The sequence below is a fragment of the Prinia subflava genome, chromosome 4, assembly GCF_021018805.1.
Source record: "Prinia subflava isolate CZ2003 ecotype Zambia chromosome 4, Cam_Psub_1.2, whole genome shotgun sequence".
In the NCBI taxonomy this organism is placed as follows: Eukaryota; Metazoa; Chordata; class Aves; order Passeriformes; family Cisticolidae; genus Prinia; species Prinia subflava.
The window spans coordinates 31271685-31297744 of NC_086250.1; the positions used below are offsets into that span (position 1 = coordinate 31271685).

The following is a 26060-nucleotide window of genomic DNA, read 5'->3' on the forward strand; positions in this document are numbered from 1 at the left end:
AATGAAAATTTGTTACTGTTTTAGTCAAAAGGAAAGCTGGCAAAAAGAATCAGAAAGTATTAAAGAGGAAATGAAAAAACTAGAAGAGCAGAAAGAACAGGATGCTATGAAAATAAAGGCATATTCTGTAAGTAATTTTGTTACTTTCATTTTTCAAAAAGATTTTAGGACATAAAAGAGAGGTTTTAATACACTACTCTAGTTTGTTAGATAGGGAAAATGTGTACACACACCTCTTGTGCATACCCCAGGGTGCTGTGTACGCTTGGGGGTGCTGCAGTGTTGCGTGTGCCCATTGGCCTTCCTGCAGTCTGCTCATCCATGCACTGGGGAAAAACCACCCCAAGAGGTCACAGACCTGAGGTGTAGGTCCCTAATGGTTGCACTTAGTACCTCCAGGCCATTATCTGGAGTGCTGAGGTGCAGTTTCCAACAGGGAACAGTCACTCACTAATGCTCAGAAGATGCAGGGACAGTGGAGAAGCTTTTGAAGCTGAACTAGGTTATAAGTGCTGCATTATTTCTGCCCCTGCTGTTAGAAGTTTTTACGCATTTTTTATGCCAGTTTTCAAGCTGACAACTTCTTTATTTGAAGTCCCTAATTTTATAGTTACTGTTTGGTCTGGTTAATGGTGATCTTTTTAAGATTATCAGTTTTGAGCAAATCCGTTCTTAGGCAGTATTGGGTATTCTGTTCGCACACTCCTTACACTCACACTGCTCTCTGAACAGCAGTTGTTACCCAGGCTGTTTGACTGGGAGGAGGAGCATGCAAACAAGCCCTTGGAAAACACACTCGTTTACACTAAGAATTAGGGTTATTACTTTCAGTTGCATCTTATTATATATAACTGCTAATGTATATGAATCAGTGTTTCAGAAAAATAGGAAACAGAATTCATCCTTCTATTTTAATTTACTTCCACCGAGTCTGAATTCAATATTACATTAAGAAAACTGAAAAGCGTTGGTGGTATTTAGAAGTTCCTAGAATTGATGCAGGTGTCTAATCACAGCCATTGTGCAATTTTAAATGGCTATGGTTGTCTTTGGCCACCAAACTTTGCAAAAATTTAACCAAAGGTATGTCAGCCACATGTGTCTCTTTAGAGAAGCAGACACAGAGCAAGGATACCACAGGGTTTTGAAAGTAACTGGATGTTTAGACAGCTGAGTTCTAACAGCGCCAATTTCTACTACCTGTCTCCTTGCTGATCTGTATGACAGCAAAGCTAAAGCTCACATGACTTCTCTGACCAGAGCTGCCGTAGTTTGCGCTCCCCAGCACTGCCCCTCCTGGGATTTACACATGCATGCAAACACGTGTGTGCACACATACACATAAATGTTACTATAGAAGAGATCCTGTGGTTACTTTACAAGTATGGATTTGGTCTTCAAAGTAGGATGTTATTAGGGTTTGCTTGGAACCAGAGAACTTGTATTTTGTTTAGGAAAGTGTTCCAATCCATTTTTTTATTCTACTATGAATGGGAAGACTGATGACAGTGAATGCAAAGAACCATTCGTGTTCTAAATTTTGAAAGTGTCAGCATTAGCTAAAAATTACTCAGTCAAATGTACTTAGCTTCTGGTTTTGAAGATTCATCTTTTTCTCAGAATATTGTGTGTTTGAGTGTATGTTGAGTGGGTGTACATATTTTATTAGCAAAAAAGAAATTACATCAGACAAATGAATGGAATTTTTCCACCTAGATTAAAAATACACAGGAAATCTTGTGTATATAGTTGTGTTTTACTGTATTTCTGTACAAGAGTCTTGTTAAAAAAATGTTTTACAGAATTTACTTGACGCACTTCAGATGGATCCTGATGAAACAAAGAAAGTACTTGCAGAAAATAATAGAAAAATAACTGTTTTACGAGTTAATGAAAAATCACTAACAAGGCAGTGTACCACTTTACTTGAAATGGAGCGGCACCTCAGAAAAGAAAATGAGAAACTAAAGGGTGAAATAACACATATGGAGACTGCAGTTACAGGGAGGATTGGAAACTTGCAACGATTCAAGGTATAGTTTATAGTAGTAATTGCACAAATTTTTATTTTTACAGTTTGGGAAGAAATACCTTTTGTTTTTAAATGGAGTTATTATTAGTTTCTTGAATGCATTTCCCAAAAGCTTGCTAATTGCTGTTATAAGTCTTGTAGAAATTATAGATAAATAATAAATCTTGTAGAAATATTCTTTGTATTTATATAAGCACTGTGACCTGGACAAGCTCCAGAAGTGGGTCAATGGGAATCTCATGAGGATTAACAAGACCAAGTGCAAGGTGCTGCAGCTGGGTCAGGGCAGCCCCTGCTGTCAGTCCAGGCTGGGGATGAACAAATGGAGAGCAGCCCTGCTGAGGACTTGGGGGTGCAGGTGGGTGAGAGGCTGGACATGACCCAGCCATGGGCACTCCCAGCCCAGAAAGCCAAACGTGTCCTGGGCTGCATCCAAAGCAGTGTGGCTGCTGTGAGGAAAAGCTCAGACGAAATTAGGAAGCTTCTGGGGTGACCTAAATCTGGCCTTCCAGTGTCTGGACAGAGCCTACAGGAAATAAGGAGAGAGACTTTTGACAAGGATATATGGTGACAGGACAAAGAGGGCTGACTTCAAATCAAAAGAGAGTAGATTTAGGTTAGATATTAGAAAGAAATTCTTAGCTATGATGGTGGTGAGGCACTGGCACACATTGCCCAGATAACTTGTGGATGCCCTGTCCCTGGAAGCTGTCAAGGCTGGGTTGGATGGGGCTCTAAACAATGGATGGAACTGAGGACCTTTGCAACAAACCACTGGCAGATAGTAGGGCTGCAAGAGTGCCTGCATGTTGATGCTTGGACCAGAAAAGGCAAATTTAGGAGCATCATCAGGATGTAAAGGAGTGCTAAAAACCAGTTTTTTAAATCAATGACTGTGAAATGCCAATTTTGAGCAATCATGGTAGGGGGACAGGAGACCAGGTTGCAGAGCTCCCATTTTGTCCATAAAAGCATTAAGTTTTTGGAGGTTCTGTAGTAGGCACCATTTGCCAGTTTGTTTCTTAATAACAAACACAGGTGAATTCCAAGGGCTAGTAGAGTCCTCTGTGTCTCTTTTGAAGTTGTTCTTGGACAAATTTAGTGAGTGCATGCAATTTAATTAATGGCAGGGGCTATTGATCCACTCAAACACGGCAATCAGTTTTCCAGGTTAACTTAAGGGTGTTGCACAGCTTAATGGCCTCTATTAAAAATCAGACTGAAATTTGAAACCCCATTGAGAGAGTACATCTTGCCCCTGTAACACCATGGCTACAGGCAAAACTAATGGCTTTACAGAAGCTATGTGGCCCTCTGGCCCTCCACCTGAATTAGGTGGTGGCTCCGATAACTATGACTGCTTCCCCTAGTCCCAGTAAGGGATTGAGGTACTTCTGTGAGGGCTCAGGAAGGAGGCCATTTAGCCTGAGAAATAACAGTCACAGCAGCTCCAGTATCTAGGGTATTGGTAAGTGTTACGTGATGTCCCTATAACCTTAGGGTACATTTACAGGGAGGGCATTTATGGGAAATTACTTGCACCCATACTATTTCTGGAGTTCCTGTAGATCTAAAACCCCCCACCCTCTCTCGACAGTCTCCCTTAGCAAGTGCCGGTGTTGGTGGAAGAAGAGTGAATTGTGCAACTTGAGTCCCCTGAGGGACGGGGTGGAAAAGGAGTTCAAACCATAATCCTAATTTCAGCAACAGAGTCTGAATCTATAACTCCAGAGAGAACAAAAAGCCCTGATAGGGTGTTGGAAGATCTCCCTATTAACAGAGCACTTCTCTGGGGTTTTGGTAGTCCAAAAATTCCTGTAGGGAATAAATGAACAGAAGACTCATGCAATGTTACTGTGTTGGAGGTTGCCAGGTCCAGTCTGGTGCTGCCTTGAGTTGCTGGGTTATTTGAGGTGATCCCTGCTGCAGCATCTGCTGCGGTGGCTGTTGTGTCAGCTGGGGCATTTATGTCCGAGCGCATCGCCATGCTGCGCTCCAGCTCTGGTTTCCCTGGATTGGATGACCTTCAAAATCATACTTAGAACGGCATTGGTTAGTGAAATGTCTTCCTTTATGACGCTGGGGACAAATGCCAGGAGCCTGTGCTTTGGCCCTGTTCTGAGCAAACAGACCTTTTCAGATGGCATGGTTTTCCACAACTGAGCGTGTTCTTGGTTCTCCTGAGAGGTATTTAAGGGCTGCAAAAGCTGCAGCCGTTCCTGCAGCCATAGTTTCAGATATATGTTCTAGTGTACCAAGGCAATTACAAGCTTCTATCATTTCTACTAGGGTTGGATTTGAATTGGTCAGTGATTTAAGCAACTTTTTGCAGTCCCCATTGGCATTCTTAATTGCGAGCTTTAAAAGCAAAATCACTTGAGCTGGCTCATTTTCTATCCACTGAACCAAGGCTTGTTTTAACTTGTCAATAAACTGCATGAATGGCTCTCTTCCTCTTGAATTATGTTTGTAAAAATTTTCTGAAGCATCCTTGCATCAGGGATCTTTAAAAATGCCGTTCTTGTGGCCTCTCTTATCCCCTCAAGGGCTTCCACTGGACATTCATGAGCTTGATCAGAGGGTCTTTGTACAGTCCCTCCCCTGCAAGGTGATGCAGTGTTAAAGCAGGTAAATCTCGATTTCTGTGTCCCACGTAAGTCAAAAGAAGCACCTGCAGACCCTTTTTCCACTCTGTCTCCCACAAAGTAGGCTGTGTAGAGGCCAATATCAACCCTGCAAGGGACCTAAGCTCGTGGGGGGTCATTTAATGTGCAGAAAGTGTAGAGCTCAGCAAACTCCCAAAATACAGGGATCCAATGCCATGTTTGATTGCCATCTGCCTTAATTCTTTTACCTGCTGAAATGACAGTACCTCCCAACAAGGCTTATGCTGTTTACTGTCATGCTATATGACACGATCTTGTTAGGTATCTCTGAGTCTCCTGCAAGCAAAGCTTCTCTTTTTAAATGAATCCAGTTCTTGTGTGGGTCTGGGGGAAGCAAATCTGGCTCATCATCAGAGTCAATGGGATCAGTATCAAAGGAGCCATTTTCATCCTCCCCATCTCCATTCCTGGGGCAGCATCCAGCTGTGAAAGCTGTCACAGATTGCGGTGCCCGGTGTCTTTCTTTCGCCTCCGGTGGGGGAGGAGGTGTGGATGGCTGTACTAAAGAATTTGTGGCTTTCAGTAGATCTATCGCTCATCCCAGATCATTAGCCACGGCTTGAAGCTGTTCTTGCTTTTCCATACTCTTGTAAATCACTCTCCAAGAGGGGAGCATCCCAGCCACCACCTTATACCCTTTTGTAGCATGGTGCCGTAATTTCACCCCTACATCTCCCAAAAGCCTTTTGTAAAGATTGTAGAAGCAGTAACATTTTTTCTTTTAGCAGCTGTCCACTTCAGTACAAGTTTCAAATCGCAAGAGAGTAAAGACCTGCTATGTTTCTTAAGCAGCTCAAACATAAGCAGAAAAACGTCTCTCTCCTGGGCAGAATTCCTCTGACCCATGTTTTGTTTTCCCCAGCTCACCTCTCGAACCTCCTGGTCATCCAGAGGGATTGTAATGGGCCCAATCCTGCTTCTTTCAGCAGCACTTCCAGTCCTGGGCAGGGGTCGCTGGCTGTCTGCACAGATTAGGCAGTCTTTGCCTCCTCACACAGGGCACCAATTGCTGTGTGACTGGGAGACGGGACTTCATATGAGGGGGTGCAAAAGTAATCCAAACAGGAGCCGTATACCAAAGCTTGAGCAAAAATAGGTTGGAGTTTGAATTGACATTAAAGTTTATACAAGTCTAAGCTGAAGTCAGGGTAAAAAGGAGTTGAAATCAGGGTTGAAATCATTGAAGTCACTGAAGTCAGATATTATTCTCACAGTACAGTGTTACATACTTGTTACAACTCAAATAGGCCGCAGCCCAAATAGTCACATCCTTAAGCAAGAATTTTTCCAGAAACTACAGATAGCCTATTGTTCGCATTATTTGGCAGCCTTTACAAAACTACGTAATTTCAAACTTCTTGGTAGTTACATATACAGTATTTTTTCCAGTTCATTTTCATATCTGTGGTCACCCACACCACGGCCTGTACCCCACCAAGGCCAAGATATCTCAATCCACAAGCTCCACCATGGCCCTTGCTCTGTCTCTCATCTGTTCTCCCATACCTGGTCTAGTGGAAAGTGTCCCTGCCTGTGGTAGGGTGGTTTGGAACTAGATGATCTTCAAGGTACCCTCCCAACCCAAACCATTCTATGCTTCTATGATCATCTAGTGAAACCAAATCTTACCTTTTGGTCTTGCACATTGCTAGGGCCTGTATTAATTTTATAAGATATGTTTTGGCTGTGCCTTGAGAGGCAACTATTGATAAAATTACCCAGAGAGCTGGAATATCAGAGAAGTTTTGTCAATGTATATTGCAGCTGATTTTTAAAGATGAACAATAATTTAGAAAAAGAAACTAATATCTAAAGCACTATATTAAGTATTATTCTTTTTATTGGAGTAATTTTATATTTTAATTTCTAGCTGACCTTAGTAGCCTTAATAAGAGTATTGTGTTTTTTATTTTCATAGGAAATGGCTTGCTTTAAGATTGCAGCTCTGCAAAAAGTGCTGGATGGTAGTGTGCCATTGTCTGAGCTAGAAGTGGCCAATAAGCAGTACAATGCATTGACTGCTAAATACAGAGAGATGTTACAAAAGGATAATTTGCTTGTGCAACGGACAACAAACATGGAACACATGGAGGTAATGTTTGTGTTACATTTTAACTCTAAGGGAAAAAATGGGCAGACAGAAAAGCATTTTGTCTTGGTTCTTTGGTTTTTTGTTTGTTTGCTCTTTAAACTGAGCTTTGGATATGTTCTCTTAGAAATTACTATTAGTTCTTTGATTACTCAAACAAGGCTGGCAGAACAAGTATTTGCTATCGTCATCAGTTTTGGAGGTCAAAAGGAAAGTAGAATGAATGTAAACACTTCCAAAGCTTTCTCTCAAAGTATATGCTCTTCCTAATTCCCAGCTATCACAGGAATGAAATGTTCCAAAAAGAGTGAAGCTTTGGAATTTTACTTCCAAAAAAGAAGCCAAAGATTGTTCATAATGTGCATGCAAAGTATTGTATGCACTGCAAATATTTAACTCTTCCCGTGATCTTTTATTCTGAAGTAGAAGGAAGTTCCTTCTCATGAGCTGTAAAGTTGGCTTCAAAGATACATTACTACCTCCGACTTTTCATGGGTGGTAAAGAATGAAGGACTCCTATGTCTATTTCATGGAATTTTGTGTGTATAAAAACATGCATTGACTATTACAGCAACTTCATAGAGGTAGAGAATAATTTATCAACTAAAAACATGTCCAGAAAACTAAAAATCGAAAATTAATATGAAGTGCTCAATTGGTTTTATTGGTTACTGTGGAAATTTGTATTTCTGTTTGGAGGAATGAAGGAACATTTACAAAAGTAACATTTGGCATCATATTAGATGCCTAAAAGAACTCAAAGAAATATGTGATCTGTCTCAAGCAGGTATTTATGTTCAAGATGAAGTATTCTCTGTGGGATGAAGTAATCTTCCAGAATTTCTCTCCCACTATTAATGAAGTGCTTAGTATGACGAAGATCTTCTTATCTAATTCTAGACACTGGAGGAATCACAGTCACTGGTAGTAAATATTCACAGTATTACTAGCTGTGACAGTAAGATACAGAGGACAAAGACCAACATTTTTACACTTATAAAAACTATACATATTACAAATGTATACTCTTCTGTTGGCATATAGGTAGGTTATGGGTCACACACAGGTAAAGTCTGAAAGATTTCACAGATACTAAACATGAAATCTGCTACAGTTCAGTAGTTTGCTGTTACATTGCAAGTTTTCTGTCATACAGCATGAGAATGAATCCTTGAAAGCACAGATAAATTCATTGACTAAGGAACTGGAGATCACGAAAGAAAAACTTCATGCTGTAGAACAAGCTTGGGAACAGATGACTAAACTGGGCAAGTATGAAAGTTATATTGCAACATTAAACACCAAATGGTATATATATCCTGTATACAAGTAATACTTTAAAATATTTTAAAATTTATATGTCTTAATGATTTTTTTTAAAAAAATCATAACTCTCTTTTGTCTTTCAGTAATGATCTCCATTTTTGTGCTGAATTGTTTTGTTTGTATGTTTCATCTGACTAAAACCAAGTTTGGTATTTTTCTCTAGAAGCTCTTTTGCTTTGACTTTCTTGGGTTACTGGATCAAGGGTTTAAAAGCATGGATATAAAATGCAACGTCACCTGAATTTTTTTTTCTTAATATGTTCTAACTTGATTGTCAGTCTTAGTGTTTCAGAGGCTGTCAGAGACAGTGATTTCTTTCTGCTGGTTTCATGCCTTGTAACAAAGTATTCTGTGTTAATAGCTAGGGTTTCTTTGTATAGATTTCATTCTCCTTATTCAGGAAGAACTCATTTACCCTGTTTCTTTTACAGATTTTAAATTAAATTTCCTGGAGATTTGCTGGTTGTATTAAGCATAAGGTGAAAGGCTACACTGATAATGGTTGTCACTCTCAATAACCAGGTTGCAGACACATGCACTCATAATTGATAGTAGTATTTTGTTCAAATTACATACTTTCCAAACATGTAGATAATCATGCCTCCGGTTTAAAAAAAATAGCACAGATGTTATAATAAAGTTTACTTGACACAGATAAAGCAAAACTCATGTTCATGTTTGGTTTCATGGTGGAAATAATTTTCATAGTTGAATTAGTTTGTGTATTAATTTAAGTATTTTTTCTTGTAGGAGATGACAATGCTATGGACAAAGCCACAAAAGCAATAACCAACAGTGAGATTTTGTCCATTTCTAAGAAGATCACGATGTTGGAAATGAAGGAACTAAATGAAAGACAGAGAGCAGAACATTCACAACGAATGTATGAACACTTAAGAAGTACTGTAAAGCAAATAGAAGAGCGTAATTTTGAATTGGAAATAAAATTTGCTGAGGTAAATCTGCTGAGATTTAACAACCTAATGTGATACCTCTTAAAAGCATATTTTTTTCAAACATTATTTATGTCAGTAATCTCAATTTGTGTCAATAAATAAGTGTATAAATAAGCTTATGATGCAAAAAATAGTTTTGCAGCCTTTAAAAGCTGCAATTCTGCATATGCAAGACATTGGTAAAAACAGAACTAATTAATTTTTCAGTAGTTTATTTTAAAAGTGAGTTAGTAGTAAAACATATGATGAGCATCTTTACAGATAGTTTCCTAGTTTTATCAACAGACTGTAAGAAAAACGTCTGTTCCAAACTTATTTCTTTTGTCTAATCCACATGATCTGTTTTCCTTATAATGTTTTCCTTATAATTACCGATTATTCAAAAAAAGGTTTGAATTTTACATCCGTTGTGCCAATGATAGTGTTGTGATTCTGTTACAGACTGGCTGTGTCCTATGCCTCACATTGTCTGTAGTACAGAAAGAGAATCATGTGCCATTAAAGCTGATAAACCGTAGTATTCCTGTCCCTTCAGTCTAAAACTTGTTAAGTATTTTTTGTCCACACTATTAGTATTTGAATTTTTTATAGAAATTTATTTTTACTAGCACTTTAGACTTTATTATAGTTTATACAATAAATTTATTTATAGGAATTGTACAGATTTGTTCTTGTCATGTTACTGGTCTATAATTTAAACACAAGGGCAGAAAGAGACTAATTGATAGGAATGCTGATAGATTGTATTCATTTCCACTCCTTTCCACACTTTGCTAGAGTACTAGCAAAGTAGTCTATTTTAGATTGCTGTTGTGTGACTCCTTGTTTCTCTGTTGCCTTAGTAATGTTTGTTACATTGTTTTGATTTGATTTAATATGGGAGATGGAGTAACTGAAAGAGTGTATAAAGCTATTATCACATATTTCATATTCTCTTTGGTATATGTTGTCTTGTGATAGTTTTAGGTCTGATGGTCTTTATTCTGAGTTGAGGAACTCTTAATGCCATTCTTTCTTAGAAGTACCTCTGTATCCCTTTTTTGCCTCATTTCTGTGGTTTCAGGACATACATTTTCTGTTTCATATATTCCTGTTGTCCTCCTAGCCTGGTATAATTGCTTTTTTTTTGTTTGAGAAAGAGATTACAAGATTGTGCAGATGTAATTAATGAAAGTTGTAAATTATACCAGTTTAAGAACTGATAACTAGAAGTCTACTATACATCTTTTTAAGTCATAAATCAACTTCAGCATTCTTCTTTTAGTTTTCCAGATACATGAGCATACCCTGCACTTCTTTTTATTTGTTTAGGAAATCAGTTATTTTATTAAGAAGAAGTGGTATCAGAATAATGGGCCACAACTGTATGTACTAATTAAGTATTGGGATTTCTCTGTGTTAGGATTAAGATAGATTACCTATTTTAATGCTTTTTGGTTTGAATTCAAATATTGGTTCCTCAGTGTTTGATAATCAACTTGAAAAATTAGACTGCTTGAAAGAATGTCACTTATTTAAGAAAGATTTTTTAGAAAGAATAAAAGAACAATATTATTGTCAGTCTTGGCATTTGTAACCTCTATTTGTGTTACCAATGCCAATATAAAAAGCAGTATATAAATATGTAAGACTGTTCATTTCCTGAACTGTTTACAGTCTTTTTTTAAAATCTATTTTTTTAATTTGAGTTTAGGAGCAAGTTATTGCAGTAATCATTTTAAGAAAATTCAGTAATAAAAATTGTGTTTAGTTTAGAATACTGTTCTGTGCCAAATTGTGTATCCATTCCGATGTGCATGGAATCCTGTAAACAAAAAGATGTTTAAGCAGAAAGTGAGAGAAACTGGTTTTTGAGCACAGCCTCATCACAGCTGAACTGTGTTTTGTAATGACTGAAAAAGAGAAAATACTTCTGGTGCTGATATTTCATTGCAGAGTTTGAGCAGTTATGTGCTTAAGATACCATTTTGTTTGATTCTGGTTTTGATTTTTTTTAAGCTCACCAAAATCAATCTTGAGGCACAGAAAGTGGAACAGGAATTAAGAGATGAACTGTCAAAGAGTGTAAGTAAGTCAGTAAGTGATGCAGATAGACGACAAATTATGGACCTAGAGAAGCGAGAGATGGAGCTCAAGATTGAAGTATCAAAGTAAGTCTTGAAGTTACAAATTTTGAATTCAGTATGTTTAGAAATGTGTGAAAATTTAAGCATACTGCTCTTACATAATACACTACTTGTGTATCACTAACATCCAATTTTCAATGACTGTTTTTTTTGAGCATATATACATGCCAAATTTGGCATTGAAAATGAAGCATTTAATTCCTGACTATAAAGAATACAATTTGTTTCATTTTAATTTGAACAAGGAATTAAGTGCTGGCCTGGATAGATAGGGTAAGTGTGCAGTTAGATACTTATAGTAGTATTTTTTACACTAATTAAGGTTGATTTTTTTCTCTGCTCCAACCACTGTTCTGTGTATTAAAATTTCATAGAACTAATTGGAAAGCAGTTCTTTCTTTGAAAGACTCATATCTCAAAGATTAAGGTACAATAGGAGGGAGGTTTTCCATTTACTTAGAAGAGATTAACTTTGCATAAATTGGAAAACTGAGCTTTTTAGATATGTTGATATGAACATTTGTCTTCAAGTAATTAATGTAATCCTTTTATATGTCTAAACCAGCAAAATCTGCAGGGATACTTGCAGTGATTTTTGGCGCTGCAAATAAGTTATTAGATTTGAGGAAGCAGAGAAGAGAATTGAGAATGAAATGTTTTGAGCACTTAGAAAGTGTTGAGTATTTATATCCTGAAGTAGGAGAGAAATAGAGGACACAGATGCTTAGTTTAGGTAAAAAAACCCATTGCATTGTTTTCCTGGAGTAGGTTACTGCTAGCAGACTTCTGAATAATGTATATGAAAATGTCTTGTGAAAAAGTTGAGAGACAATACAGAAAAAATTTCTTAACCAGAACTCTAAATAGTAGAGAAGAGTGTGTTGAAAAGAATGAAGTCCAAATGTTTGGATATGAGGAAACATACTTAGTATCTTTTCTTAGTATCTTCTTTGTAGAAAAACTTAATAGGTTATTCAGTGTTTTCAAGTGACACAATACTCTTGTTTTCCCTGGAAGGTTAAGAGAACTGTCTCATGTAGCACAAACACAAGTTGAAGCTCTGGAGGCACGCCAGCAATACAGAGATAAAGAAGTTGAATATCTTAGAATGCAAATTTTAGATTATCAGGTAAAATTTAACCTTCATTAAAACTTCAGTTTGGATTCTTTCCCTGGAGTGAGAAGAAATTAAGGAATTTTGCAATGAATTAAAAAACTGCAGAAGTATTTCAGAAGAATCTTAGCAAGCTAGTCGTTGTAGTGGCCATACCCTTTCAAAAGTTCTGTATTACATTAATTATTCCCTTTTCCATTTATTCCATTTCTACAGCTGTTACAGATCCTGACCTTTTTCCATGTTGTTTACATAATATTAATTTCTCTATCATTAATAGCTCAGAGTCAAGGAAAAGCTCATGGTGAAGAAAGTCTGATCGTTTTTTAGGTGAAAATTTACTTGTATATAATGAAGATTTGCAATAGGTTTACTATTTTGTTTTGCTCTTAGCTAAAACAATTCATTGGAATTTAGTTTTATGTTATAGAAAGGTTTGAGACCTTAAATCCACCACTTGTGCCAGCTTTTACATTACCATATTTCCTAAGTTTAGGTACACATTTCTTCCTCAGTTTCTGGTATTTTGAAAAGACACCATTTGTAGTACTGGTATCTGAAAAGGTGTACTTCTAAAATGTGGCTGTAGAAACAATAGTGGAAAAATTAAAAGCCTGTTAGAGGCTGATTCTTACTCTGTGGAATAAAATGCATGCAATATATAATACATAGATATAAACCCCCCTTGTTTATATTTACATATAAATCATGTTAACATATTCTGTGTAAAAATGAAAAATAAACTTTTTCTATTAATTTTGTTTTTAGGCACAGTCAGATGAAAAAGCAATTATTGCAAAACTGCATCAGAATATCATAGCCCTTCAAGGTAGTGAATCTGTTGCTGTAGGCAAATTGGAGAAGTTTAAATTGAAACTACAGAAGATGGAGATCCATAATCTACGTTTAGAGCAGAAGCTTGATGAGAGAGATCAAGCCTTGTATTTTGCCCGACTTGAAGGAAGAAATAGAGCCAAACATCTACAACAGACAGTTCAGTCTTTGCGCAGACAGTTTAGTGGTGCTCTGCCTTTAGCACAGCAAGAAAAATTCTCTAAAACAATGATTCAGCTACAAAATGACAAACTGAAGATCTTGGAAGAAGTTCAGCGTGCCCAGCAGGAGCGTCGAAATGCAGAAAACAGAGCATTAGAGCTGGAGCTGAAACTGAAAAGTTTAGAAGAATTAGTAAGTGCATTGAAAGATACAAGAGGAGCTCAAAAGGTTTGTGATTTTATAGCTTTGAATAACTTTGCTTATCTGATATTTAAATTGTTTCAGTTCAGTTTTTTCTCTAAATACATGTGTTAATATAAAACTTACTGATTTCAAAATACACTCAAATATGACAGCTATCATATTTTGTTTTCTGTAAAAGTCAGTGCAGTTATATGTACTAATTATCTTCTTTTGTGCCCAATTAAGGCACACAGGAACCGGATGCGAACTATAAATGCAGTTCTATTAATTGAATTAAATTGTGAAGCTAATTAAATAATGGATTAAATTAAATTTAATACAGAGTAGCATTCTGAAGTTCCATGAGCTTGCAGTGAAATCTTCACTCCAGATCCATGTCTTTAAAAAAAAAAAAAATCCAGGGTCAGTAATTTAGACAGCATGGTTAGAAAAGTTACTATGCTCATGTAATTCTGTTTAAGCATGTTTTGCACCCATTAGCAATGTCTCCCCAAAATCTTAAGAAGGCTTTCTTGCTTCTCTTCAAGATCACTGTATGTTAGATAATATGATTGTATCTGTTGTGACTGAAGTTGTCTGCATGTAAGCAATGGTTGTAATGCTCTGGGCACGTTTTAATTTTAAGTCATTTTTCAAATATTTTTCTAGAGCATTTTGACATAAGTATGTATATCTGTTATTTTTAGTACATGTGCATTTTCTGAATACATACAATTTTTAATGGTTTTGAATTCTCTTGTTCTTTTAGAAAATACAAACCAAACTTTTTGCATTCTTTTTTTTGTTCAGTCTGGCCAGATACATAATAACTTGGGTCATTTCAAAATTGTTAGCAATGCACTTTTGTCAGTGTAAGGGAAACCTGTTGCCTCTCCAGTTGGCAGCTGCACATAATCAGTCATTCCCCTTGCAGTTTCATACTCGTGTCATGCTTCCTCACTCAAGAAAAGTGAAGAAGCTTAAAAAGGCAGAATATCTGTCTTCCAGTTACTTTGAGAAGTTCATCCTGCCTCAAAGCTGAAGAGTGAAACCGCATCTAGTTGGCCTGTGGTAAATTATAATATACTGTATGTTATTCATTGCAAGGTAATTGAATGGCACATGAAAACAGAGGAACTCCATCTGCAGGAACTTAAACTCAGTCGAGAATTAGTCAAGCAAAAGGAAGAGGTGAAGTATTTGCGTAATATAATTTCTGAATATGAATGTACAATCAGTAACCTGGAAGAAGAAATTGTACAGCAGAACAAGGTATGTATTCCTGCATGCTATTGAAAAAGTATCCTATTCCTTATTTTACTAAGTGTTTTTCTAACAACTTTTTAACACAGATGTTTACATCTTGGTTTCCTATTCCTTTTTAATAGCTCATTTGAGTGTTTTACTTTTTGGTAACTATTTTTTCAGTTGAAGTTGTCTTTAAAATTCCCATTGCCTTCAATAAATAAAATACTTCTATCAAACATTTGTTACAGTTTCATGAAGAAAGGCAAATGGCTTGGGACCAGAGAGAAGTAGAACTGCAGCGCCAGTTAGACCAGTATGATCATCAACAAACTGAAATACTTAGCACAGCTGTAAAGGTACGTGCACTAAAAGTAGACACATAAGCATATTTTTCAGAGCTGTCAGATTACATGAATATGAATCTTTCTGTGCAGTTAGAAGAGGCTGCAGGCTCAGTTCCAGACCCTAGTTTGCCAATCGCACAACAACTTGAGTTGGCTTCAAGAAAGATTCAGGAACATATTCAAACAATCCTGGAAACTAGGGCAACTTGCAGATCACTGGAGGAGGTAATGTAATGTATAAAACATAATTTAAAGTGACAAAGTTTGTGTTTCTATTCTCTTTTACTTTTTTTCCATGAAAAATATCCTTTTTAAAGTCTCATTTAGACATACTTAACACTCAGAAAAGATAAATAATTTAATTACACCATGAATAAAATGAAATATTTTTTCCATTGGAACAAATCATGGAGGAGAATTTTCTATTGTTTTTGTTCATCCATTTTGTAGGGTAAGATGCCTCTTGCTGTACAAAATTCAGTTGACTATACCTATACCTAGTTAAATTTAGCAAGTGCCACGAAATACTTTTATCTTGAGTTGTTAAATTGCTGTTCTGCTACAGAAGATATGTTGTGGTTCTTAAATAATTTGTGCAACACTGTCTTCTTCATTTGGTAGGACAAAATGAATTGCTTAAGTGTCTTGTGCCAAGAAAATAATACATAAAGACACAGTAATGATATTCTGGGACATTTTCATCTAACGGTAATCCCATACTGATAGACCCAGTACAAAGTGTTTTGTGTTTATAAGTACATTTAAACAAATCTTTTTGGTACATTTCTTGAAAAGTAAGATCTTTTTGCAGTGTTTGAATTCTGGAAATACAGAAATTGCCTTTTGTTGTAGAAATTAAAAGAAAAGGAGACTGCTCTGTGGAAAGCTGAACAAAATGTTATATCAAGAGACAAAGTTATAAATGAACTAAGACTTCAATTACCTGCAACATCAGGAGAGAAAATAATGGCTGAATTAAGCAATCAAGATGACTCAGAGTACCGTCATGCTGCTAAAATTGCTCATCAAACCATTGCAAATATGCAAGCAAGATTAAATCAAAAGGAGGAAGTGTTAAAAAGATACCAACATATGCTTGCTAAAGCAAGAGAGGTAGTTAAACTTTTTTTTTCCTGTAATTTCTTCCATTTTCAAGTTGTTTTAGTTGATTCTTTGTTTTCTCATTTCTATTGAAAAAAGAAAAGTTTCTAATCTCACACAGAACAGAGACAATTACTTACTTTGTATATGGAAAGTATATAGAAGTTTTTACCTTTTTAGAATAGTGGGTTTGCTTAGTCAAGAGGTTAAGTGGTCTCAGTATATTTTGTATATTTCTTTGGGATCTTTCAGTATTTGCAGCAGATCTCTGGATTGCATCTGGTAGTGAATTTGGAAAGTACATGAAAGAGATACATTTATGGATAACGTTCTTCTTAAAGCATATTTTAAACTAAAGCATTTTTTAAAGCATAAACACCGTGTGTAAGCATACTTTATATTATTTAAGCATAATTCATATTGTTTTTTCTTTATATCCATAAAGCACATTTTAAAGCATAAACATTTTGTCAAAGAGGTACTTCTAGGCCAAACATGCATCAGTTTTAGTTTGGATCAGAAGCACATTTTCAAGGCAGACTATTAAACATTTCACTTAGTGTGCTTTGGTTAACACATGTAGCTATTTCTTTTGGGAGAAATCAAGAGGTTTTGTTTGGAAAAAAACCCAGAAGGTGCAGTCTTAAAATGACCCTGTTGTGCTCTATGTGCTAGCATTCCATCCTTGGGATCACACTACAGTCCAAACTAGAAATGTACCTGGTATGGATATTACTGTCCGTACTGGTAGTCACAGTTGATGAAGACCAATACCAACTGTTTTGTTCTCCAGCTTCTGTTCTGTTACACCATACTACTTGCTACATAGCTTAAAACTGCAACAGTTGATTTTTCCCCCAGTAGTGTAAAAAGGAAATCATTGATTGTAGTTAGAAGAAAAGAATTTTAAAAACTTACAGAATTAGAGGAAAAACTGGGGAATAATATTGAGCAATGAGTGAACAAACAACTTGAAGGTACTGCAGTTGCATGACTTTCTGTGACAGTGTACATCACTAGAGTTTTATTTTGAACTAACAGGAACAAGAGGAAATAGCAAAGAGGCATGAGGAAGACATAAGAGTTCTACACCAGAAGTTAGATTTGTACGCTGACAATTCCCTTAATAAATTCAAAGAGACTGCTTTGGTGAGTCATGTGTACTTGTAGAATTAGTGAAGGTGTTCCTATATATTTTACTTTGTTGCTGTAAAGAACAGTTTTGTAGTCAAAAGTGAGTAATAACTGATGATAGGAAAAATAAAACGGTGATTCATATGTAATTGTTGTATTGTTTTTGAGAGATTTCACATGAGAGGCATTAGAAGTCAAGTGTAAAAAATCAGAGTTACCATCTCAGTAGATATGGACATATTGCATATCATCCTAGTTTATGGAGAATTCTAGGGGAGAGAGTTATATATTGCTTTCTATTCTTCTCATTCAGTATATGGTTATATTAAGCTAACCCATTTCAATTAAAAATTTCTCTCTGCACTTTATATGATAAAGTGAAACTGGTATTCTGCTGGATTCTGTTGATCATTAGATGTACAAAGCTCTTTTCAAATCAGCCTGACCAGTTTCTCTGTGAACTAAGAATCACATCTCAGTAAATAAATGGTAGCTGTTAATGCTTGATTATATTTAGGAGTGAGGTAAAAATGTATCAGTGATGCTTATCTTTTGCTTAAAGCTTAAAATGTTTATCACTTGCATTTATTGTGTATTACAGGAGTTAGGGAAAAAGACTTCTATGTCCCTGTCCAACAGCAAATACTTTCAGCACTTAGAGCAAACTGTAGCAGAACAGGACAATTCTCTTGCTTCACTTGTTGGAAAATTAAAGAAAACATCATCTGATTTGGAGAAACAAAAACAAATTACTGCATCGAAAATCTATGAGTTTGAGACAATCAGAGCCCAGTAAGTTTTTAAATCATTAACATAAGTCACAATTAGAGTGGTTCAAATCAATTAGGTATTGCTGCCACAGGACTGATCTATCAAGTTGAATGTTTTTGCTGACTTGAAGATCTAGCTGAAAAAAAAAGTCTCAAAAGTGTTAGCATAGTTGGCAATTGTAAGTTATTTTTAATTTGTAGCCCTTCACTGGGGCTAATACTGTGGTTTGGAAAAATGCTGTTTAGTTGTTAGCTTTGCACCATTTAGTGAAGAAGAAAGTTGTTTTTAAGTTATTGTGTTACTTCCTGGCTTGTGTTCTGCCATTTTTCTTCCCGTGACACATCCATTTGGGTTTGCTGTTGAACAAGTTTAAACTCGTGAAAGTTTAACCCATGTTCAAAAAGAAAAAATATGATGCTTTCTTTACCTATAAGGGCCAGGAATGAAAATGAACAATGCTCTAATGTCATTTTGCTGACCTTCTTGAGTAATTCTCTTATTAAATGGGGGCTGCCTTTGTTGAGATAGTCTTTCTTTGCTGTTTCCAAATCTTTTAAAAATAAAATATTTTGTCCTTTGTGATTTACTTAGAGTTTGCTGAGTTAATTATTACACTGCACTCTATTAATGCTTATTTTTTTTATTAGGCTTCAAGAAAAGCACACAGTTGATGTGGAACAAATAAAAGAAGAAGCAAATGAACTGAGGAATATACTGTCTCAGAAGGAGAAGGAATTAGCAAATGTTAAAGCTGAACTAGAGATCCAAAAAGAAGCAAATAATAGAGCACCCACTGCAACACTGAAAAACCTGGTGGAACAGCTGAAGAGCCAGTTAGCCATAAAAGAGAACCAGCACAAAGTTAGTCAATCAGAACTATTCTCTATGTCATTTAAATACCAAATCTTTCATAATGCTTAAGAATTCTTTGTATAGCTGAGCAGGAGGTACAATGTAACTGCATAACATGACAAAGTAAAATTTAACAGCCTTTTTTCATAGGTGGGTCAAGTGCTAGCTAAATGCCAGTGCACCTACTAGAATTATTTACTCATTTTCTGCTGTGAGATAAGGATTAGGAGAAGGAGAAAAGCAGGCTCTAATTTTAAAGGGTATAAAGAAAACTTTATTAACAGAATTAAAAGAAAAATAATAAGAAACCAGAATAAACCTTCAGAACACTTCTTGTCCCGCCACACCTTTTTTTTTCTTTCCTACTGACAATGTAAAGAGACAAAATCTGGGACTTTAGTCAGTTCACCACCTTTAAAAATAGTTTTTCTTCAGTTTTCTTAGGAAGAGAAGTCTCTCTTGCCATGCCATGGAGACCTCTCCACAAGAAACAGTTCTCATGGCTTCAATGTCACAGCAAATCAGCCACCTGGGAAAGGAAAATCTGTCCACAATGTGAAAGTCCCTCCTATGTATTTGGAAGCTTTCCCACAACTACCAAGATGAGCCATTTCAGCTTATTGGGGTGCAATTTTAAGGATAAGCTGTTCTAATATAGAAACAAAAGTTCTGTTATCTCTAGGAACAGAAGTTTTCTTCTATCCCTGGGGCAAGGATTTTTATTTCTCTCATCTCTTTCTCAAGCTACTTCAACATCTGCTTGCTTCAGCATGGGGGCCTCTGTTCATGGCTGTGGTTAGAACAGTACATCCCCCCAATGCATTCCATGAGTTACAGGGAAAAAGAGTGTGATGTATCAATTATCTCTTCACCATAGCCTTTAGAAGAGAATTTCAGCCCAAAACTAAGGCATCTCCTCAATTTCCTCACATCTAGAATTTGACTCCTTCTTCACGGACCTCAGTGTCCCATGTTGTTTTTTTAATGTGTCTTCACTCTTTATTTTTTTCCTGATTCAGGAGAGAATTGGTGTTTGTAGGTTCATTTGCTCTCGAGCTTTATCAATTGAAACAGTTTTTATAGAGTTCTGCAGTGCTGAAAAGGTTGATCTCATTCAGGCTCTGCATTGGGGCAATCACTCCCCGTGCCTGTCTGTTGGTTAGGTGGTCTCTGCCGACACCATGCGAGTTGCGCTGGCTGCTGGCGCCACCCTGTGCCTTCTCTTCATGTGGGGCTCTGAAAAGAAGGAAAGCTGCTGCTGCTGCTTTTGTCCTTCTGTCTGCAGCACAGCTGGCTAAAAGCGGCTGAGCAAACAAGGCTCATGGCAAGCCGAGATGGCCGTGGCCGCGTGGCGCTGCCCCAGCCGCGCTGATGTGGGCCCAGCAGTCTCGGCCACGTGGCGGCTCTTGGCCTCGGGGCCGCGCCCGGCGCTGGTCCCGGCTGCACGGTGCTCCCAGCGTTGGGATGGCCCCTGGCGAACGGCGTGGCCCGGTGGCGCCTCTGGAAAACAAGGACCGTCAGGTTCCGCTGGAAAAAGGCCTGGCCCCGCTAGGAAGGGACCCCAGCTGCCCTGCTGGGCTTCCTGGGAAGGAGCCAGCACCGCAGCAGAGCCCGGCCCGGCTCAGTTACCTGTTCAAAGGCTGGAAACAAGGGAACGTTTTCCAGGCTTTGTTTTTAAATGTGCTTTTCACAGAGGCCTATCCAGCTTTCTTACTGGTTTAACAATGTGTCAATATTCAAAACTAGCCAGCTAATTAGGTCTGTTAAGTCTGGAGAAAGCTGTTAGCAGTCCTCACAGAGAATCACTTCCATAACTGATAGATTTTGAATAAAAACCAAGCTATGTTAAACCACAACACGTGTTTTGTAGCCGCATCTTTACTTACCAAAGAATTTGAATTAATATTTTTAGGCTTTGAGTAAAGCCCTTCTAGAACTCCGAGCAGAAATGACTGCCAATGCTGAACAGCAAATTATTTCTGCTGCATCACAAAAAGAGGCATACATGAATGTCCAAGAGATTGTTGACACACAAACAAAGGGGCTTACGGTGAGTACTAGGTAGTGTAATTGTATTGCTTTGTTGTATTGTTGATCAACCTGATTTGGAGTCTTTGCTGACTTTTTTGTTTTCTTCTAGAAACAGATAGAGGAATTGAACAATCAGATTACAAAACTTACAGATAACCTTAAAATAAGTAAAAGCAAGGAAACTTCATTGTCTGATGAAAGGGATGAGTTAAACCAAGAGCTTCAGAAGAAAGAAAAAGCATTTGCTAAAATATCAAGAGAAAAAAATGAAATAGAAAAAGAAAATGAAAACCTGAAAAACCGGATTAGGAGGCTAAGCAGTAGCATTCAGGTAGAAGTGACTTTTCAAACTATGCTTGATCTTGGTCAAGTTTCTGTATAGATGAATTGGTTTGGGGGGATGAAAGGTTTAAGTATCTTACACTTGATTAAAAAAAATACTTTTTCCTCATCAGCTGGGTTACATGTTTCTCTATTAGCTTGTTTCTTTGCCTCAGCTAAAAATAAAAAATATGTACTCCTTGAAATATATTTGAAAGAGTCTGAGGAGTTGAATAACCACTTTCATAGCTTCTCGGAAAAGTAGTATTTTGTCTTCTTCCTGGATGTCCTTATTTCCCTTTCTAGAAGAAAAGTAAGGGATTTACAGAAGAATCATCTATCTATTTTTTAAAATTCAGCTACTTGTTGCTGATTATTCAGGTCAGAGGGAAATGTTACATTCTAATACTATGATAGTTTCAAGAGAAATTTTAAAAGATCATTTATGTTTTAAACTAATTTTACGAGTTTGGAATTAGAATGGTTATTTTTTGACTGGTGAAAAAATCTCAGGAGTCACTGAACTTGGAGTTGTAAAAAATTGTACTTTTTCAGAGCAAAGCTGATGAACAAAATCTGATAGATGTGCTTCAGAAAAAAATCAAAAAGTTGGAAAGTGAACTTGAGAAAAGGTGTGAAGAAACAGAAAAAAAGGGTCTAAGAGAAGAGAAGGTATGTGATATTTATATCATGGCTTTGAAAGATCTCATCAGCCAGGGCCAAGGTTATTCACCTCTCCCTAATTCTTCTAAAACCTACCAGCGAAACTTGATCAGAAGAAAAGCAGTTTCATGGCTGCAGCTTCTCATATTTCTCATGCTCTTTGTTACTGCTCTTGTTACTTAATAGTTGTATCTTAATGTTCTCCTGCCTTTTTCTAATGGATGTTAAATTCTACAAAATCTTAGAAAATAAAGGTTTTTCTGCCAAATGTGCTTTTGTGAAATCAATGCAATAGTAAAAGCACAAAATAATGAGGAGCAAAAGAATGAATCTGAGAAGAAATGATGTCTCTATACGTGATTATTCTTGACAATTGTGATCTCCACATACAAGAAGCTCTGAGTGATTAGAGTCATGTTAATTTATGTGTTGCTGGTTTCTTCCGTATTACTATGTCAGTGACTAATTAGTGGCTTCTCATATTAATTATAAAGTATACTGGAATATTATAGCATACTTGTGTAGTGAGAGTCAAACTCTTATGTATGATGTTAAATATTATTCTAGGACTGCATTTGCGCTTTCAATTAAATTGAAATGTTTTAAATACCGGTTGCTTTGTGTCTAGAGGTACTTTTCTCACCCTTGGCATGCATTTTTTCCTGTTTCCAAGATTTTCCTTTCATTCCATTGCTTCATAGGAGTAACTGTTGTAGAGGATAGATCTGTTGTAAATTGCCATACAGAAAACCTACTTTGTCTTAAATCTAATGTGTAATTTGAAGTAGAAGGACACATTACACTAGCACCTCTAACTTCATAAAATGCTTCACTCCTTTTTTTTGTAAAATGATTTATTAAAAGCTAAGGAAGAATTTGGTAGGAGCAATCAACTGCATTAGCTTTATCCACCAATCAAAGCAGTGTATCCAGCTGATTCTTTCAGAGCAAAGCTGATGAACAAAATCTGATAGATGTGCTTCAGAAAAAAAAAATACAAAGTTGGAAAGTGAACTTGACAAAAAGTGTGAAGAAACTTCTACTTAGCTATGGCAAATAATATATGCCTGTTATGGCTTCCTGGTTTAAATTGATAAATGAGGGATATACCATTCCTAGGTTTCCAATGTGTTTGCTTGTTTTGCTTTAAGAGAAGAAATCAAAAGGAAATACATAATCTATTTATGTTCTTCACAGACCTCCAAGGAGGAAATAATTAGATGGGATGAAGGTAAAAAATGGCACATCAAAATGGAAGGATTGCGGAACAAATTAAGGGAAAAGGAAAAAGAAGCAGATGCTTTAGCCAAACAATTGAATACATTGAAGGAAGTTTATACAAAGTGAGTTGGTTTTAATTGATTCAGCTACAAAATGATGACATAAGGGAAATCCCGATATGTTTGACATAGAGTAATTATTGCAGTTTGTTACACTTATAAGATTGATGGCGAGAATTTGACATTACTGTTGATACTAAAAGGATTAATTAATTTTCAAGCAAGCAGGCTAACTCCTCTAGTATCCTTTCCCTTGTGGAAGCCTTTATCTTCTACCTTTATTAGAAGAAAGTGTCTCAAGATAAAATTAATTTAAGTCCTTTAATATGCTTCCTGGTTTAGCATTCTGTTATTCTCATAAAGCAAATAACAGGTTTATGAAGATAGGGTGTTTCTCATAGTGGTGTTATTTAATCAGGTTGCTAGGACTGCTTACTTGTAGTGTTACTGCAGTAATGACAGTTCTAGGATTACGAGTTGGAAGCCTTTTCAGGAAACAACCATATGTCCATACCCTCTGGAGATGTTATGTTTACTTCAGTTAAGTAATGGCAAAATTTTACTGATGAAAGTTGTGGTGGTGATTGTAGCTGTTATTAAATTGTGGTTTCTGCTTCAGAATGGCTTTTTATTCTTAGCAAGCCTTGCCTGAATTTCATATAGAACACATGCAAGACTACAAGTAGTTTATGATGTGCATGATACTGACTTAATGTCCATGGGGTTTTTTGGGCTTTGAGTTGGGATTTTGGTAGGCTTTACTGTCTATACAGTAATCTTATTAAACAGAAAAGGGTGTGTGGTTCAATGAGCAGATAAAATGCAAATGTGGATTCTTTAAGACAGAAAATACTTTCTCCTCAAGAGAGCAAGTTAGCAAATAAGCTTTAAATGTAAATTTACTGGGTGTTGCAGGATTGAAAAAGAGAAAATTGCTCTGCAGAAGAAACTGAAAACTACTGCTGTCACTGTTGACCATGTTGTTGGAGTAAGAGCCACTGAAACTGAAAAAGAACTGGAAGAACTAAGAAAACGGAATCTAGAGTTAGAAAATGAAGTTGCACACATGAGGTGAGAGACTTTAAAAGAACACAGAAAGTGAGAAATCTAAATTAGTAAAAATATGTGGAACAAGATAGTTTCTAACAGGCAAACTGTAATTCAAGAAGGTAAAAAAAGAAACAGGAATTTTAAAATTTCTTCTTGGGAGTCTGTGATGAGCAAACTTAGAAGTATTTGAGAGCAGTTGTGCATGTTCAGAGAATATGCAGCATTGAATAATTATTCTAAAAAGCTAAATAATAGGAAAAGCTTATAGCTCCTATTGTGAAAAATTGTAACTACAGTTCAGAGTTGGTGAAAGTTACTGGGACTGCTAAGTGCAGTTAGGAATTCTTAACCAGTGTATCCACTATCACAGTGGATAATATTAGTACCTGAATCATAGAAACTACGCATCTGAAAAGAACGGATTCCTTTTGTCAAAGCAAGTGTCTTCCATTCAGTGGGATTAGTTGAAATGTGGCCAAGGTTGATTTAGAATAACTAGCTTAGAAACACTGGGAAAATCCAGTGTAGAAATCCAGAATTTCATGGTGTTTTTACCTTAAGGGTTGTTTTTCTGCATTAATAGTCATTTGTTTGTGGCTCGATTTGTTTTTTGATGTAGAACACTGCAAGCAATCCCACGAGACTCTGTTATAGAAGATTTACATTTCAAAAATCAATACCTCCAAGAAAAGCTTCATGCATTGCAGAGACAATGTTCAAGAGAGACATTTTTGAGACCCTTGGTAAGCTAATAACGTAACCATATTATATAGAATTATACTTATGAAAAGTATTTGTTTTCTATTTAGTATTCTATGTCACTTAGCTGGTTTTATTTAAATGACAGTATTCTACAGCAAGGTATTAAATACTCTGCTTTTAGTGGTTAAAAAAAAAAAACAACCCAACAAACCAAACACAAAAAAACCCCAAATCCCCATAACTTAAAGTTTCTGCATTTCTTCTACAGGTAGAAGATGGACTATTCAGCATCCTAGCATATGGGGAGAAATAAGGAAAATTCATATTTTATATATGAGTCTGCAACTGAAAGACTACTTTTATGATTAAAAATTTAAGATGCACAGAGTTTGGGGAAATACTGAGCTTCATTTCAGTTACATTAGGTGTTTTTATTGAGCTTTGATTTTAACAAGGTTGATTATATTACAAATTTTGCATTATTATGTTTTCTTAATCTTTCTAGAATAGACTTAGCAGTACATTCTAGTTTCCTTTATTTCCTGTTTTCTTTTACTGTGTTCTGCTTTTCTTTCATGCTTCACTCTTATCTTCAACTTGACTCAGAGTACATGTGACGAAACTGAACTGACCAAGTCTGTTCCTATCACTGTCAGTAAAAAAAAGTATCTGAATTTCCTTCACAAGAAATCTATTTCAAATAGGGATGAAATCAAACATCAGACTAATAACAGAGTTACTGATGGCAGTGAAGTAGATGAGGACACAGACATGCAAACACATATCATGAATAATGAAGGCCAGGAGGCTGCTGCAGGTGTAAGCAGAGAAGTGTCTCCTGAACAGCACCCTGAAGACAGTGAGAAATGCAAGGACACAGATATTTCTAGGGAAGGACTGAAAACCAAAATTATAGCTGAAACTGGTAAAGAGAACTGTGGTGAAAAAGAAGAAAATATAACCCAAACCGAAAATGGAAAAGTTAATGAGAAATGCGAAGAAGAAGAGAGGAAGCAAGAAATCTTCAAGCAATCAAATGTGGATGAAGAAGAACCTGTAGAAGAGGCTGATACTG

The 26060-nt window shown here is 36.4% G+C and overlaps 1 protein-coding gene across 4 annotated transcripts in view; it reads left to right on the forward strand.

The window, feature by feature from the left end:
• Positions 1 to 26060, forward strand: part of CEP290 (centrosomal protein 290) — a 53084-nt gene that overhangs the window by 16768 nt on the left and 10256 nt on the right. For 2 of the 4 annotated variants that reach the window (XM_063396366.1, XM_063396367.1), the window contains exons 24-44: positions 25 to 127; positions 1803 to 2033; positions 6617 to 6790; positions 7944 to 8055; positions 8864 to 9069; positions 11068 to 11219; positions 12213 to 12324; positions 13078 to 13533; positions 14596 to 14760; positions 14985 to 15092; positions 15171 to 15305; positions 15933 to 16193; positions 17223 to 17330; positions 17917 to 18107; positions 18734 to 18947; positions 20851 to 20988; positions 21079 to 21300; positions 21846 to 21962; positions 23151 to 23296; positions 24149 to 24304; positions 24903 to 25026. In XM_063396366.1, the coding sequence (XP_063252436.1) occupies positions 25 to 127; positions 1803 to 2033; positions 6617 to 6790; positions 7944 to 8055; positions 8864 to 9069; positions 11068 to 11219; positions 12213 to 12324; positions 13078 to 13533; positions 14596 to 14760; positions 14985 to 15092; positions 15171 to 15305; positions 15933 to 16193; positions 17223 to 17330; positions 17917 to 18107; positions 18734 to 18947; positions 20851 to 20988; positions 21079 to 21300; positions 21846 to 21962; positions 23151 to 23296; positions 24149 to 24304; positions 24903 to 25026 (3631 nt within the window). Of the gene's footprint in view, positions 1 to 24; positions 128 to 1802; positions 2034 to 6616; positions 6791 to 7943; positions 8056 to 8863; positions 9070 to 11067; positions 11220 to 12212; positions 12325 to 13077; positions 13534 to 14595; positions 14761 to 14984; positions 15093 to 15170; positions 15306 to 15932; positions 16194 to 17222; positions 17331 to 17916; positions 18108 to 18733; positions 18948 to 20850; positions 20989 to 21078; positions 21301 to 21845; positions 21963 to 23150; positions 23297 to 24148; positions 24305 to 24902; positions 25027 to 25253; positions 25631 to 26060 lie in introns of those variants that run through there. The other 2 variants (XM_063396369.1, XM_063396368.1) reach the window with 2 other exon arrangements.